The sequence below is a fragment of the Osmerus eperlanus genome, chromosome 20 (genome assembly GCF_963692335.1).
Source record: "Osmerus eperlanus chromosome 20, fOsmEpe2.1, whole genome shotgun sequence".
NCBI lineage: Eukaryota > Metazoa > Chordata > Actinopteri > Osmeriformes > Osmeridae > Osmerus > Osmerus eperlanus.
This window is the reverse complement of record NC_085037.1, coordinates 7620670-7634348: the sequence shown is the minus strand read 5'-3', so window position 1 is coordinate 7634348 and position 13679 is coordinate 7620670. Positions and strand designations below refer to the sequence as shown.

The following is a 13679-nucleotide window of genomic DNA, read 5'->3' as shown; positions in this document are numbered from 1 at the left end:
AACGGAGGGACCGAATGGGCTCCTTACCGCTCTACAGTCTGCTGTTCATCACTAGGACCTTCTAGACTGTAGTAGTTTAACCCCAAGCCTATCATTAGACACACGCGCCATCAATCCTGGCTGTGCAGGAGACCCACTTACTGAAAGAGAGTGTGTTGGTGCGTGTCAGTCTCACAGAGATGTATCTCGGCTTGTCTTTGTGTGTTTACGTTCTCGAGCTATTAGAAAATTCCCATCAGTGTCAGTAGGGAGCTCATGTTGTAGTGCTGCGGTCTAGGTGATGTCATGTTGTGGCGCTGTGTGTCTGTTTGGACTTGAACTGCTGAGTCATGGAGAAAAGGAAACCCACTGACATGCAAGCAGACACACACATACACACACTTGTAGGCATAGAGCCCACTCTCCTTAGTGGCTCTCGTTTACGAGTGCTTGCGTCAGGTCGGGATCGATGGTCCTGGATTCATCCCGCTGTAGCTTTCATTCAGAGGATGTGTGTGTGTGTGTGTCAGCACAGACGGTCGGCGACAGCATGTATCGCCTTTGTGTGTGTGTGATACCCTCATCTGAATAAACCGGGATTTAAGATGCGCATTCATCAGCCTTCTCCTCTGCATCTTTTCCCTAAGGGAAGTCTCCTCATCTCTCATTCTGCACCGATACGACCCCCCCGCCGCCTCGTCCCCCATTTGCATTTGTTCTTCTTTTGCCCCAATGTTTACCGCCTCGAGCTCTCTACATCTCCAACACTGTCCTTCTTTAAGCTCTCTCTGTGCACCCCTCCCAATTATCGGGGCCAGTTTGGGCCCCTCGGGGCCCTCTACTCTGTCTTGCTGGATCATGGATGTGTGTCTCTGCCCTAGTCTGGTGAATGCACTGTTCCTGCTCAGAGTTATTGAGTCCTGATGGCTCTGATGTGTGTTACCTGTCTGAATGAGGCCTGTGTGTATGTATGAGAGAGCGTCAAAGCGGCTCATTTAAAAGTTTGTTCGTGTTGGAGAGTGGTTGTTTGCCTGTGTGTTGTTGGGTACCAGTGGGTGTGTGTGTGTGTGTGTGTGCGTGTGCGTGTGCGTGTGTGTGAGAGGGCTCGGGCCAGAGCAGGACGGATAGGGACCCTGCTTTAATCATCCTAATTGTAATCCTCATGCCAGGGAGGGGTGTGTGTGTGTGTGTGTTTGTGTCAAATGGAGAGATGAGGGTTCGATTGGCATGTGGTGTGTAAGTATGCAGTACGTTGTGTACGTTGATCTAATTAGTTTATGTAAGTCTGTTTTTGCTTCTGCCATTGCCCCCTACTCCTCTTCCACCACTCCTCTCTCTCTTTTTCTCTCTCACTCTCTCTCCCCCCCTCTCTCGTCTGGCTGTTGCTGCAGTCTCTTGGCACTCTCTGGACTCTCACACTGTTCTATATTAACACCAGAGAGACAGAAGTGAGGGCGGAGGAGGAGGAGGAGGAGGAGGAGGAGGAGGGGGAGTGGGAGACGGGGAGGGATGACAGAGGAATACTGATGACAGGAACCAGGCACGGGAAGCCGCTGCATGCACATCATTCCTCCCTCTTGTCAGGATGGACAGATCGAGAAAAGAGGGGTGGAGGGAAGGGAGGGAGGAGGGCCCGAGCGGGGGGGGGGGGGGTTACGTAGTGCCCTAGAATGAAAAAGAGGGATGGAAAGCAGTGTGGAGTAAGAGCGGGTTGGATCAAACCGAGGCAGTGTTTGAGGGAAGCCTGACGAAAGAGAGAAAAGGACAAAAGCGATCTCAATGTGTACAGTGTGTCAGTGTGTGGACAGAAGTAGAGGGAGAGAGGGAGTGGGACGGTGGGAGACACAAGGAGAGTGGGGAGAGATAGCACAGGGAGGGAGAGAGTGAGTTCGAATAGTGAGGGGAGAACTAGCTAATGCGATGGGTAGTCTTAAAATAAGTGTGAGACAAGAGAGAGGAAGAAAGAGGGGATGAAAGAACACACAGTGGCGCAGACTGAAAGGGTATTGGTGAGCTGGCAACGAGAGCTGGAGGATGTGGAAAAAAAATGACAAGTTCAATCAGATTGAATGAAACCCAGTGGCATTCTGTTCTGCCAACTCATGGTGCTGTGTGTGTTAGCAAGTGTGTTATGTTGTGTGTGTGTGTGTGTGTGTGTCAGTCATTAGGAATGGGGCCATGAATAAGCACTGCATTTGTTGGTTTGTTTCTTTGTCTTCTCTTCTGTATACAAGGACCTTGGTGTGTGTGTGTGTGTGTGTCTACCCAGCTTCTTCAACTCCCCATCTTTTCTCTTCTCCATTCTCTTGTCAGGAAGACTGTAGGGGCCTTATGGATGTGCGTGTGTTGACCCAGCCCTGTCTAAGCTCCCTTTCTTCTTCTCCCTCCAGATCTCTGAGATCTACGTGAGCGGGGAGTCTGGTGATCTGACAGCCAAGGAGAAGCTGTTGATATGGAGCCAGCAGGCCACCGAGGGCTACCCTGGCCTGCGCTGCACCAACTTCTCCTCTTCCTGGAGCAATGGACGCATGTTCAACGCCCTACTGCACAGATACAGGTACACACAAACACACACGCACGCAGATAGACATATGAATACACAGACACACTCTTTGACCACTCCCCTGTTCTCCTTCCAGGCCAGACCTGATAGATATGGAGGTGGTGTCACGACAGAGTAACCGTGACAACCTGGAGCAGGCCTTTGAGATTGCTGAGTCACTGGGGGTCACCAGACTATTGGACGCTGAAGGTAACCATGGTCCCCAGCTATCACTCTGTCCCTCTATTCTTTGTTGGATTATTTTGTTTCCGTTAATGTCTGTTTCTAAATCGACGTGTATGATCTTCCTCTCCTCTCCCTCCATCAGACGTGGACGTTCCGTCTCCAGACGAGAAGTCAGTCATCACCTACGTGTCGTCCATCTACGACGCCTTCCCCAAGATCCCAGAGGGAGGAGAAGGCATCGCTGCACACGTGCGTTAGCCGTCTCACAACCAATTTTTACATTCAGAGATATTAATAGACTCTCAGCAGTCTCCAGACTTCCACCAGACTGCAAGTTTCTACCAGTGAACCATACAGTTCCTGACTCATTTAGACAGTATTAACTAGTATCTTCACAGTATGAGCAGTATTGTAATGACAGTGGTGAGAATCATTTCCCTTTCTCTCTCCTTCCCTTTTCCCATCCCTCCATCATCATCTCACCGGCCCTCTCCCTCGTTCCCCATCTCCAGGAGGTGGACCAGAGGTGGTCAGAGTACCAGGCCAGGTTCTCATCTCTGCTCCAATGGAGCCGGCAGCACATGGCCCTCATGGCCAACAAGAACTTCCCTCAGAACCCTGTGGAGCTCAAGGTGAGGAACCGAGGATAGAGGGAGGAGAGGAAGGAAGTGGTCTTTTATGGAGGAAGGAGAGGAAAGGAGAAATTGATGAGCTTAGACATCCTGGTTCCGTCCGGGGATTCTCAAACGGTGTGTTCTGTTGTCTACAGTGTTATCGACCTAACTCTGACGCATGCTTTCTCTCAGGCACTTTACAATGAGTACGTCCATTTCAAAGAGACAGAGATCCCTGCCAAGGAGAGGGAGAAGAGCCACATAGAACACCTCTACAGACTCCTGGAGGTAAGAGGGAGGACTGGAGGTAAGAGGGAGGACTGGAGGTAAGAGGGAGGACTGGAGGTAAGAGGGAGGACTGGAGGCAGCGTGGGGTGGAGGGGAAGAGGGGAAAAGGGGTATACCTCGAGAGGCATACTGTTCATCATGGGGCAAAAGGGAGCTGTGTTGTGTGCGTGTTGGCGTGTCCTAGGGCATTCCAAACATCACGTCCTTTTATTCATCAATAGATGTTTGTCTGAGTTGACACACAATTACATAATTCAGTCCTCAAAATATCCACGAGATCTGTAGGACTTTGCGAGAGCACAGTGTCTCACTTTGTGTGTGTGTGTGTGTTCAGGTGTGGATGGAGTTTGGGCGCATCAAACTGCCTCAGGGTTTGCACCCCAACGATCTGGAGGAGGAGTGGGGCAAGCTGATCCTGGAGATGCTGGAGAGAGAGAAGGCCCTCCGGCCCGCAGTGGACAGGTCCGACAGGCACACACACACACACACACACCTTTGTCTGCATGCAAGCACTCACAAATACACACGCCCACACACACACAAACACCCACACACACAAATTTGCCTAAATACGTTTTTATTAGTTTCCTCGTGGCCCACATAATACTATCTTTTCTTCTTAAAATATAGTTAAAGAACATTGTGTTAGGCTGCCAGTCATGAACTCAAATCTAATGTAAATTTGGTTGCTGATCATGTGAGTTCATTGTTAAGATGTTTGATCTGATGGTGTGTTTGTTCTTTCTAGGCTGGAGCTGTTGCTGCAGATGGCTAATAAGATCCAGAACATGGCTCTGGACTGTGAAGAGAAGCTCACCCTGGGCAGGAACACCCTACAAGCTGTGAGTGGAACTATCTCTGCTGTACTGTACACATACTGTACCTGCCTCTCCCTTTCGCACCTTCTCTCACTCTCTCTCACTGTCACTCTCTCTCTCTCTCTCTCTCTCTCTCTCTCTCTCTCTCTCTCTCTCTCTCTCTCTCTCTCTCTCTCTCTCTCTCTCTCTCTCTCTCTCTCTCTCTCTCTCTCTCATCCATTCATCTGTCCCCGTCCACCCCCCAGGACATGTCGCGGGTGGAGGCGGGGGAGGGCGTGTGTTGTGAGCGGGAGCTGGGCGTCCACCTGCAAGACTGTGAGCTTCTCCTGCGTCAGCTCAACCAGGACATCAGCATCCTGCGGGACGAGAGGTTCTACCAGGTGGAACAACTGGCCTTCAGGTGAGCGAGCCCAGCAGGGAGGCGTGTGGGGGATGGGGGTTAAAAACATGAATCAAAATATGAAACACATTCCTCTTTGTTTTTCTCAGTTTCCCATGTCTGACATAGACTGCGTGTCCTTCCGGTGGCTCCTCCGGACCCTAATGTGACCTACTGTGTATCTCCACAATTAAGCGGTCTCTCTCCTCTTCAGGGCGTCGTGTCTGCAGGAGGAGCTGGTCTCTCTCAGGCTCCAGTGCGCCAGCGTCTACAGGAGAGGCCACTTCTCCCAGCTGACCGGGCTGGAGGGCGCGGCCCCGCAGGGGCTCGAGGGGGGTATCTCCCTGCCCACGGGGGCCCAGACCCTGCTGGGGGCCGTTGGGGCACTGGGGGCCCTTGGGGCTTCCTTCCTCAGGAAACCCATGTCCAGGTCCCAGCTGGTGGCCATGTCGTCATCGGAGGACGAGGGCAGCTTGAGGTTCATCTACGACCTGCTGGGATGGGTGGAGGAGACACAGGTGAGAAGGAGGGATGGAGTGTGTGTGGGGGGGGGGGGGGGCTAGGTAGATGGGTAGAAATGAAGGGTGGATTGACGGAAAGCTGACCTGCTCGGTGTTCCAGGACCTGCTGGAGCGTGCTGAGTGGGGGGCAGACCTTCCCTCCGTAGAGCACAACCTGCAGACACACCACTCCATCCACACTGCTGTGGAAGAGCTGCTGCACAGCCTGAAGGAGGCCCGCAACTACGAGGTACACACACACACACACACACAACCCCACTATGTCATTTCAGTAGAATGAGCTATGGTTTTGATGAGATTTTTTTCTCCCCCAGACAAATATATCTCCTAACTTCAGAAGTAGTTACTCAGAGACTCTTGCCAAGTTGGAGCACCAATACTGCAAACTACTGGTGAGTGTGTGCTCCTGGAGAGAGAGGGAAAGTGTGTATGTGTTTGGTATCCCCAGCTTTCCCCCATTCATAGTTAATCTCATTAGTGTGTGACTGAGCTAGCGATGGGTATACGCCTGCCTCTGCCCCATACACACCCCTCTGATCCCAACTGAATAGATTCTCCTCAACACCCTCAGGAATAATCAGAAGCATGTGTGTGCATGCGTGCATGCATGGTTAGGGGATAGGTCTTATGGAGTTAGCATATGAAGTGTTCTGTTGCATAGATAGGATGCTTTACTTCTGTGTGTGTGTGTATTTGATGTGTGCCTTAACAAGGGTATGATGTGTGCATGAGTCTTATGGAGAACTGTACCCCAGAGATCTAAAAACCCCACTTAGCTCATCATCACTCCCTGTCGTCGTAGGAGCACTCGTCATGGCGACTGCGTTGCCTGGAGAGCCTGCATGCGTTTGTTTCGCACTGCACAGAGGAGCTGATCTGGCTCAATGAGAGGGAGGAGGAGGAGCTAGCCTACGACTGGAGCGACAACAACACTAACGTCAACGCCAAAAAAGAGCTCTACGCCGTGAGTGGACACGGATGGACGTGTAGTCGACACACACGTTACATATTTACTGTAACTTGTATCCAATCTAGGCAGACACTATATCACACACACTATTTCAAACAACTCTACATGTGAGGTGATAACTATATTAACTCATTTAACACCTCTATCCCCTGTTCAAAGGAAATGAGGTCTGAGCTGGAGGAGAAGCAGGAAGTGATGCAGTCCCTGCAGGAGACAGGGGACCGTCTGTGCCACGAGAACCACCCGGCCAAACAGACAGTGGAGGTGAGGTTGCCTAGCAGCAGGATGAGCCGTGGCTGTCGTATACGTTCGAATGAAGTGACCTTTGGAGAACGTTTTTGTTTTTTTTACCTTTCATGCTTACCAGCACAAACAGTTCTCTCTCTGTTCTCCAAATGTCAAACACTTTCAAATACTGTACATCAGACACAATCACTGATTGAGTATGGACACACACACACACACACAACTCACACACTCCCACTCTGCCTCCCCCCCCCACCCCTCCATCCCCCAGGCGTACAGTGCAGCCCTCCAGACCCAGTGGCAGTGGGTGCGCCAGCTGTGTGTATGTGTGGATCAGCATCTCAAAGACAACACAGCCTACTTCCAGGTAGGAGACACGAGCCACACAGTAAAGACACTCCTGTGTGATTCTGAACGTGGGACTGACAAGTCAGCAGGGATTTGAGTCATTACTGCACTTGACATGCAGGCATCCCTGGCTTTCTGCTTGAAGAATGGGTTAAAAAAAAAAAAAAAAAACGGTTGGGTAATACTGTTCAGTTTTCAGTCCTCTTTCTGATTTCTGTGTCGACCTGTTTGTTTCACCTCCTGTCAGTTTGTGAGTGACACCCGGGAGTGTGAGAGCTACCTGCGACAGCTTCAAGACACCATCAAGAGACAGTACACCTGCGACAAGAACAGCCGACTGAGCAAGCTGGAGGACCTGCTACAGGACTCCATGGTAACCAGAATACAACCTCTCATGTTTGGTCCAACCCAAGGCCGTAATCATAATATATATTGGGGAGGACACAATTTTATGAAATTATCATTAAAAACATTTTTTGTCCCCCCCAATGTTGACTCCATGGCTACGGCCTTGGTCCAACCCCTCCTGTTCAACGTTCTTGAACACACCTGAACAGATTGACAACCTGCGATACTTGGAAAACCATGACTCAAAACTATGTGCAGGAACAGTATCTGGCCTGCCACAATAATCCAACAATATCTGTAGCCATCAAACTTTCTCTAATACTAAATGCTAATTTCACCTGCATAGTTCTTTTAGTTGACCATTAGTATACCGCTAGCCTGTCTTTCTCGACAATGGCGAGTTCAGCCACACAACTCTTTTTCCTGTTGAATCACTCCCCGGGTTTCCTGTTGGCTCTGCCACCTTCATGCCCACCTGATACTCAGCAGATGGCACAGTAAGAATGGGCACAGCTCAGTGAGCCTGCTCAGAAGTTTCCAGAGCGGTGTGTGTTCCAGCTCTCACAAGGGGAGGGGGGTTTAAACAGCACGATGACAGATGCCTCTGAATCACTCCATTAAAACAACCAGCATGGCCTTCTAGCTGAATTCCGTGAGGGATTAGACAATCCCAAAGACACCCCCTACCCCTTCAATACAGTAGATGACCTCATTTCCTTCCATGTATCTTGATAAGGATCAGTATTTTTCAAAGGACTTTTTCTGAAATGTTTCTCTCTCCTCAGACAGAGTTCAGTCTTAGTAAAGTAGTAGTAGTCTTATTAACCCATTTCTTTTTTTTCCCTGCACCATCTTCTCTTTCTTATTGGTCTTTTGACTCATGGTTCACCACAGGTAGCACTAACCCATTTCTAATGCTAGTTCAGTGCTAATGCTGCCTGTGAAATTCAGCTCTAGGATGTAATGCTATTAGTGCTCAGTCCCCTCAGTCTGACCCTCTTAGCTAGCTTAGCTGAGTTAGCACCCTCTTGTAAGCTAAGCCCTGAGGAATCCTTAATCAAGCTCTGGCAGCCAGTGAGCAGTAATGAAAGGTACTTTTTACATGTCATGATGATCATTGAGCTACTAATGTCAAAGTGATTATTTTGGGGTTGGCATGGAAGCTAATTCCAACACTGAGTCAAGGAATATAGAAATTCTGTCACCGATGGGGTTGTATGCTAACTTAATGCCAGTTAAGACAGGATAATTGAACTTTAAGTCATTACAGAGATATCCTTACACGATAGATTGGGGTAGTGTAGAGTTAATGACAATATTTTCATATAAAAGTCCAGGCATATTGATAGACACATCCCCATTTTATCATGCCCAGTAATCTCATCAGGACTTGGTCCCTAAAGTATATTGAATCTGCACAATAACATTAAATAAAATGAAAAAAGTATGATAATAACTGACCGATTCTTTCTAAACGTAACTCTTCCCTGACTGGTTGATAACTTAATTGACAGCCTGACTGAACCAATGGTATTCCCTACAGGAGGAGAAAGAGCAGTTGATTGAATACCGCAGCTCTGTGGCCAGTCTGGTGGGCCGGGCCAAGACGGTGGTTCAGCTCCGCCCCCGCGCGGCAGAGAGCACCCTGGGAGCGACCACGCCCATCCGAGCCATCTGTGACTATCGCCAGATAGAGGTATGAACAGCCTGCCAGCTTGCCTTACACCTCGTCACCCTCACTTCATTACAGACTGTTCCACCTCACTCCTTGCACTTCCTATCTTAGCCCCGCCCACAACCTGTACTCATTGTACAATCCCATTGGCTATACTTTGTTATCAGGCAGTCCTCATTTGTTTTTATGATCTTGACGATATACGTCGTTTGACAATCATATTATTTAATCTAACTTTTTGGTGAAAGTTTTTTGGTGTCTTTAGGCCCCGACAGGCTAACTGTGAGAAGTTTTCGGCAAAGAACACATCACTGTTACAATATGCCATTAGAGTTATAATATTGAAGGAACATTAGTTAAAAAGCCCCTAAAATAGATACACTAGCACTCAAAAATGAAGTAATGATTGATGAGAAAAGGAGAACTCCAATTGACTTCACAGGAATGCACAGACACACACACACACACACACACACACACACACACACAGACCCATCTGACATCACCCTCACACAGACACGAGAAGGCTCTCTTGTCAACGTTTGATGGAGAGAGCTCAGAATCCTGCAATGCCACGAGAGATTCTAAAAGCTTCTGAATAATGCACCATGCCCTTCACCTGTGTGCTGTCAGGCAGGGGTCTGCATCACCCCTGCTGTAGGGGGAACAGAGAGGGGGCTAGGACACTGCTATTTCAGTCCACTTCTCTGGTTGGTCCGGCCAGCGGAACGTGCGCAACGCATCGTTGTCAGGGGGAAGAGTGTTAATAAACAGATCTTCTTCACCTCTTTTCCTTTTACACACAAGTTACAAAACGTCACCCAAACGTAGTCCTCCACCTGACAGTACACCGAAAGTAATCTTTCTTCTCTCCTTCCTCCTGTGTCTTCTCTTCTCTCTCTATCCATCCCTCTGTTTCTTTCCCTCTTTCCACCCTCCCTCACTCCCATCCCCTCTTCCTCATCCCTACCTCCTCTGGTGTGTTGCTGTGCTGGCAAGGCTAACATTCAGGTAGAGCCGCCGCTGTTATCCTCCTCTCACCTCAATGCTCGGACCGCAACACGCACAGATTATCCTGACCCGACCAGATTAGCCTGGCCCAGATTAAAACACAGAAATTGAGATTTTTCATTGAAAGAGAGTTGCAGACTAGCCTTCTTGTCTAGGAAATCGGATCAGAGAGCCACAGGATCAGTTATTTATGGCTTCAATCTCATTGATAAACATTGTGAGCCATTTGTTTATCACAAATGTATCACATCAGTTGATTAAAGCTGAGGTAACCATGTAGATCTTAATCATTCAGCAAGGCCATTTTACAGTAGTCTCGGATAAGAATAGTAGATTTACTCTGCAATGTTAATGCACTGTATGTGACGGGGTGGGTGGGTGGGAACCATAGTAATTAATTGATGACCTCTACTGCCCATTGCTTTGCCAAGCGCCAATATATTTTTATTTGAATCTTAGAATTTTATTGAATAATGCCACATTGAGAACCCACATGAATGCAGATGTTGTTGTACAGTCATCAACAAATGCAGTCCTGACTACTGGGAAAGGCAGCCATTTTCAAAATCAGGGTTGTGTACATAGACCTTGGTTCCTAAAATGGCTGCTGCGTTTACATGTGGCACAGTTCCTGTGGTGCAGTAGGTCCTAGTATCTCATCTCGTCGTTGGGCTTTTGCTAACCCACAAGAAACCCATGAACATTTGCATTTTGTGTTGCATTTTCAGTTTGTTGCTGTAAACATTTTTTTTATTTGTTTCCCTCCCTGACCTACCCTTAACCTCCTCCCTGTCTCTAACCCTGCTCCTCTACCTCTCCTTACTCTTCCCCCTCCTCTGCCTATATCCACACACTTCTGTCTGTCCATCTGTCCATCTCTTTTTCATCCGTACTCTTCCGAACAATTCGCCCATTTCATTTCACTTCACTTCATTTCTACCCCTCCCTCCCTCCCTCCCTCTCTCTCCCTTCCTGCCATCCCTTCCTCCATCTACACTCCTCCCCTCCCCCAGATCACCATCAGTAGAGGGGAGGAGTGTGTGCTGGAGGACAACACTCAGAGGACCAAATGGAAGGTGATCAGCCCCACGGGTAACGAGGCCATGGTCCCCTCTGTCTGCTTCACTGTTCCTCCACCCAACCAAGAGGCCATAGACACTGCCAGCAGGTACCGTACACACACACACACACACACACACACAAACTGTATGCAACACATAGGTCCTGTGTTTAACGGGTGCTCTCCATGTTCCCAGGATGGAGCAGCTGTACCAGAATGTGATGGCACTGTGGCACCAGCTTCACGTCAACATGAAGAGTGTGGTGTCTTGGCACTACCTGCAGAAAGACGTCAGGGCCGTATCCTCCTGGAGCCTCGACACGGTTAGACCTCCTGCAGCACTGCACCACCACATACCTTCCTGTTTCCACTTCACACTCTCACAGGTTCTCTTCGCACCCCAAATTGACTCTGTAAGACCCGCAAATCGGTTAGAGGTGTGAAATTGCTCCTGGTTATGTGGGACATTTTGCTTAGTTTGTCTCTCGGAACCATTTTTCAAACTCGACTAACAAAAATGATTTCGAGGTCACTGACATCCCTCTCTCCCTCGTCCTCTGACCCTCCCTCCAGGTGCTCTCCCAGCCCCCCTCAGAGAGGGACCAGGCCCTGGACCGCCTGGACGCCCACCTGGTCGACTTCCTGTCCGACAGCCGTGAGAGCGCCTTGTTCACGCCCTCTGAGAGGCGGGAGCTGGAGAAGGAGGCCAACGCTGCCCGACAACACTGCCAGGAGCTGCTGGTCAACATGGAGACGGGTAGGGTTACCGTGGAGATGGAAGATCAGTCAAAAGAGAAAAAACATGTCATAGTTCCAGTGTAGTTGCCATGCAGTGTGTTCCGAGATATCTAATGAGCTGGTACTGTTGACTTTTTAATGTAGGATAGACATGTATTTCTCTTTATCTCACTCTTTTCTCCCCCTCTCCATCTCTCCCTCGCTTCCTCCAGTGGAGAAGGATGAGTCTGTCTCGCGCTCCTACCTCTCTGAACTTCAGAACATCAAGCTTCGTCTGGAGGACGCAGAGAAAAGGCTGATGACTGGCATCCAGACTCCGCCCCCTAGCAACCTGTTACGCGACAGCGCTGACAACCCTGTCCAGATCACCGAGCAAGAGGTCAGTAGTGTGCCATTAGCACCACCTTCTGGTCAACATTCAATAATCAACACTGTGAGTTATTCTCCTTCACATAGTCAGTACCTAACGTCCTGACCTGGGCTGACTGTGTCTCCCTCCTCCAGTGTCTGCTGGTGGGGCTGGACGACCTGCGCTCCAGTCTAGGGGACGTGTCTCGTCGCTGCCTCAGCTTCTTCCAGGACAAGCCCACCTCCTCCAGCGTGCCTGTGCTCCGCTCGGAACTCAACCTCGCCGTGGAGAAGATAGACCGGCTGCACAAGCTCTCATCCGTCTTCCTGACCAAGTCAGTGGACCTGACAACAGACACACACACACAAACACACATAGCTATGCACTCTCTCGCACCAAACCACCTCTCCTCTCAAATTCCAACTCTCTTATTCACACTCTGAATCGTTCGTCTCCCCTTCGTTCCTCTCTTCTCCGTCAGGTTGAAGATGGTGGAGGTTCTGTTGAGCAGCCTGCACACAGCTGAGAGCCAGGTGAAGAGGTACGAGAGCCGGCTGAGCGAGGAGGACGTCGTCCCTGCAGACACACAGGCCATTCTGGCCCTCAGGGAGCAGCTGGAGGTAAGACACACACACATACACCAACACACACACATTTCTGTTTTTAAGTGTTTTTAACTTTGTTCTTTTCTTTCTCTCGTCCTGCAGAAGTGGCAAACTGAGCTGGAGGAGCAGGAGGGCGTGTTTCTCTCCCTCCAATCGGAGGTGCAGAAGGCACGGGAGGCGGGCTCTCAGCTCAACAGGCTCCACCCGGATCGCAACCCTGAGCTGGAACGCTACCAGGAGAAAGCCAATCAGCTCACAGACAGGTGGAACGTCATCGAGAGGCAGATGGAAACGCGGTGAGTGGTAACCGTGGAGATGTAAAACGCATTACGAGCTGGGCATGGCTCCATACATTTTGCCAACGATAAATACACTTACACCTGTGTGTGTGTGTGTGTGTGTGTGTGTTTGTGTGTGTGTGTTGCAGGCGCGGGGAGCTTGAGACCCTGGGCTCTGTCCTGCAGCAGTACAGGGAGGGCCACTCTGCTCTGATCCACTGGATCGAGGAGACCACTGAGAGACAGGGCAACACACAGGCTGGACAGACCGACAGCAAAGTCCTGTCTGAACAGCTGGCCCAACAGACGGTGAGAAGGAGAAAGGAACAATGTACAGAGTAATACAGGAATGACTCACAGAATGATTGATTGATTCATGAAGGATAAGTAGAGACGGATGCATGCATCATGTTTGTGATCTGGTCGACAGACAGATCTGTAGTGTTGAAAATTGTCGAGTGAAAGATTCCCTTTTGTAACAAGTGACTGCTGTTAGTGACATAGCATTCCCTCTGGCTTGTTTCTCTCCCCAGGCATTAGTAGCCGAAATCGAACAAAACCAAACCAAACTAGACGAGTGCCAGACCAACTCCAAGCTGTACTGCACGTCTGTCAAGGTACTGTAGAACCTTCCTGTCACCTTATATCTGGACACGCAGCACATCCATAGAAGACTAACAAAATGTCATGTTTCTCATAAGAGAACTACAGCATGATAAGTCAC

At 49.5% G+C, this 13679-nt stretch overlaps 1 protein-coding gene across 5 annotated transcripts in view; it reads left to right on the top strand.

The window, feature by feature from the left end:
* Positions 1-13679, top strand: part of macf1a (microtubule actin crosslinking factor 1a) — a 130386-nt gene that overhangs the window by 62496 nt on the left and 54211 nt on the right. For all 5 annotated transcript variants that reach the window (XM_062486629.1, XM_062486626.1, XM_062486627.1 and 2 more), the window contains 25 exons: positions 2370-2536; positions 2619-2731; positions 2850-2956; positions 3220-3339; positions 3514-3609; positions 3944-4071; positions 4358-4451; positions 4673-4827; positions 5021-5324; positions 5428-5556; positions 5642-5719; positions 6130-6291; positions 6457-6561; positions 6815-6910; positions 7139-7264; positions 8783-8935; positions 10939-11093; positions 11182-11308; positions 11559-11742; positions 11936-12102; positions 12228-12406; positions 12554-12692; positions 12780-12973; positions 13105-13264; positions 13489-13572. In XM_062486629.1, coding sequence (XP_062342613.1) covers positions 2370-2536; positions 2619-2731; positions 2850-2956; positions 3220-3339; positions 3514-3609; positions 3944-4071; positions 4358-4451; positions 4673-4827; positions 5021-5324; positions 5428-5556; positions 5642-5719; positions 6130-6291; positions 6457-6561; positions 6815-6910; positions 7139-7264; positions 8783-8935; positions 10939-11093; positions 11182-11308; positions 11559-11742; positions 11936-12102; positions 12228-12406; positions 12554-12692; positions 12780-12973; positions 13105-13264; positions 13489-13572 — 3522 coding nt within the window. The remainder of the gene's footprint in view (positions 1-2369; positions 2537-2618; positions 2732-2849; positions 2957-3219; positions 3340-3513; positions 3610-3943; positions 4072-4357; positions 4452-4672; positions 4828-5020; positions 5325-5427; positions 5557-5641; positions 5720-6129; positions 6292-6456; positions 6562-6814; positions 6911-7138; positions 7265-8782; positions 8936-10938; positions 11094-11181; positions 11309-11558; positions 11743-11935; positions 12103-12227; positions 12407-12553; positions 12693-12779; positions 12974-13104; positions 13265-13488; positions 13573-13679) is intronic.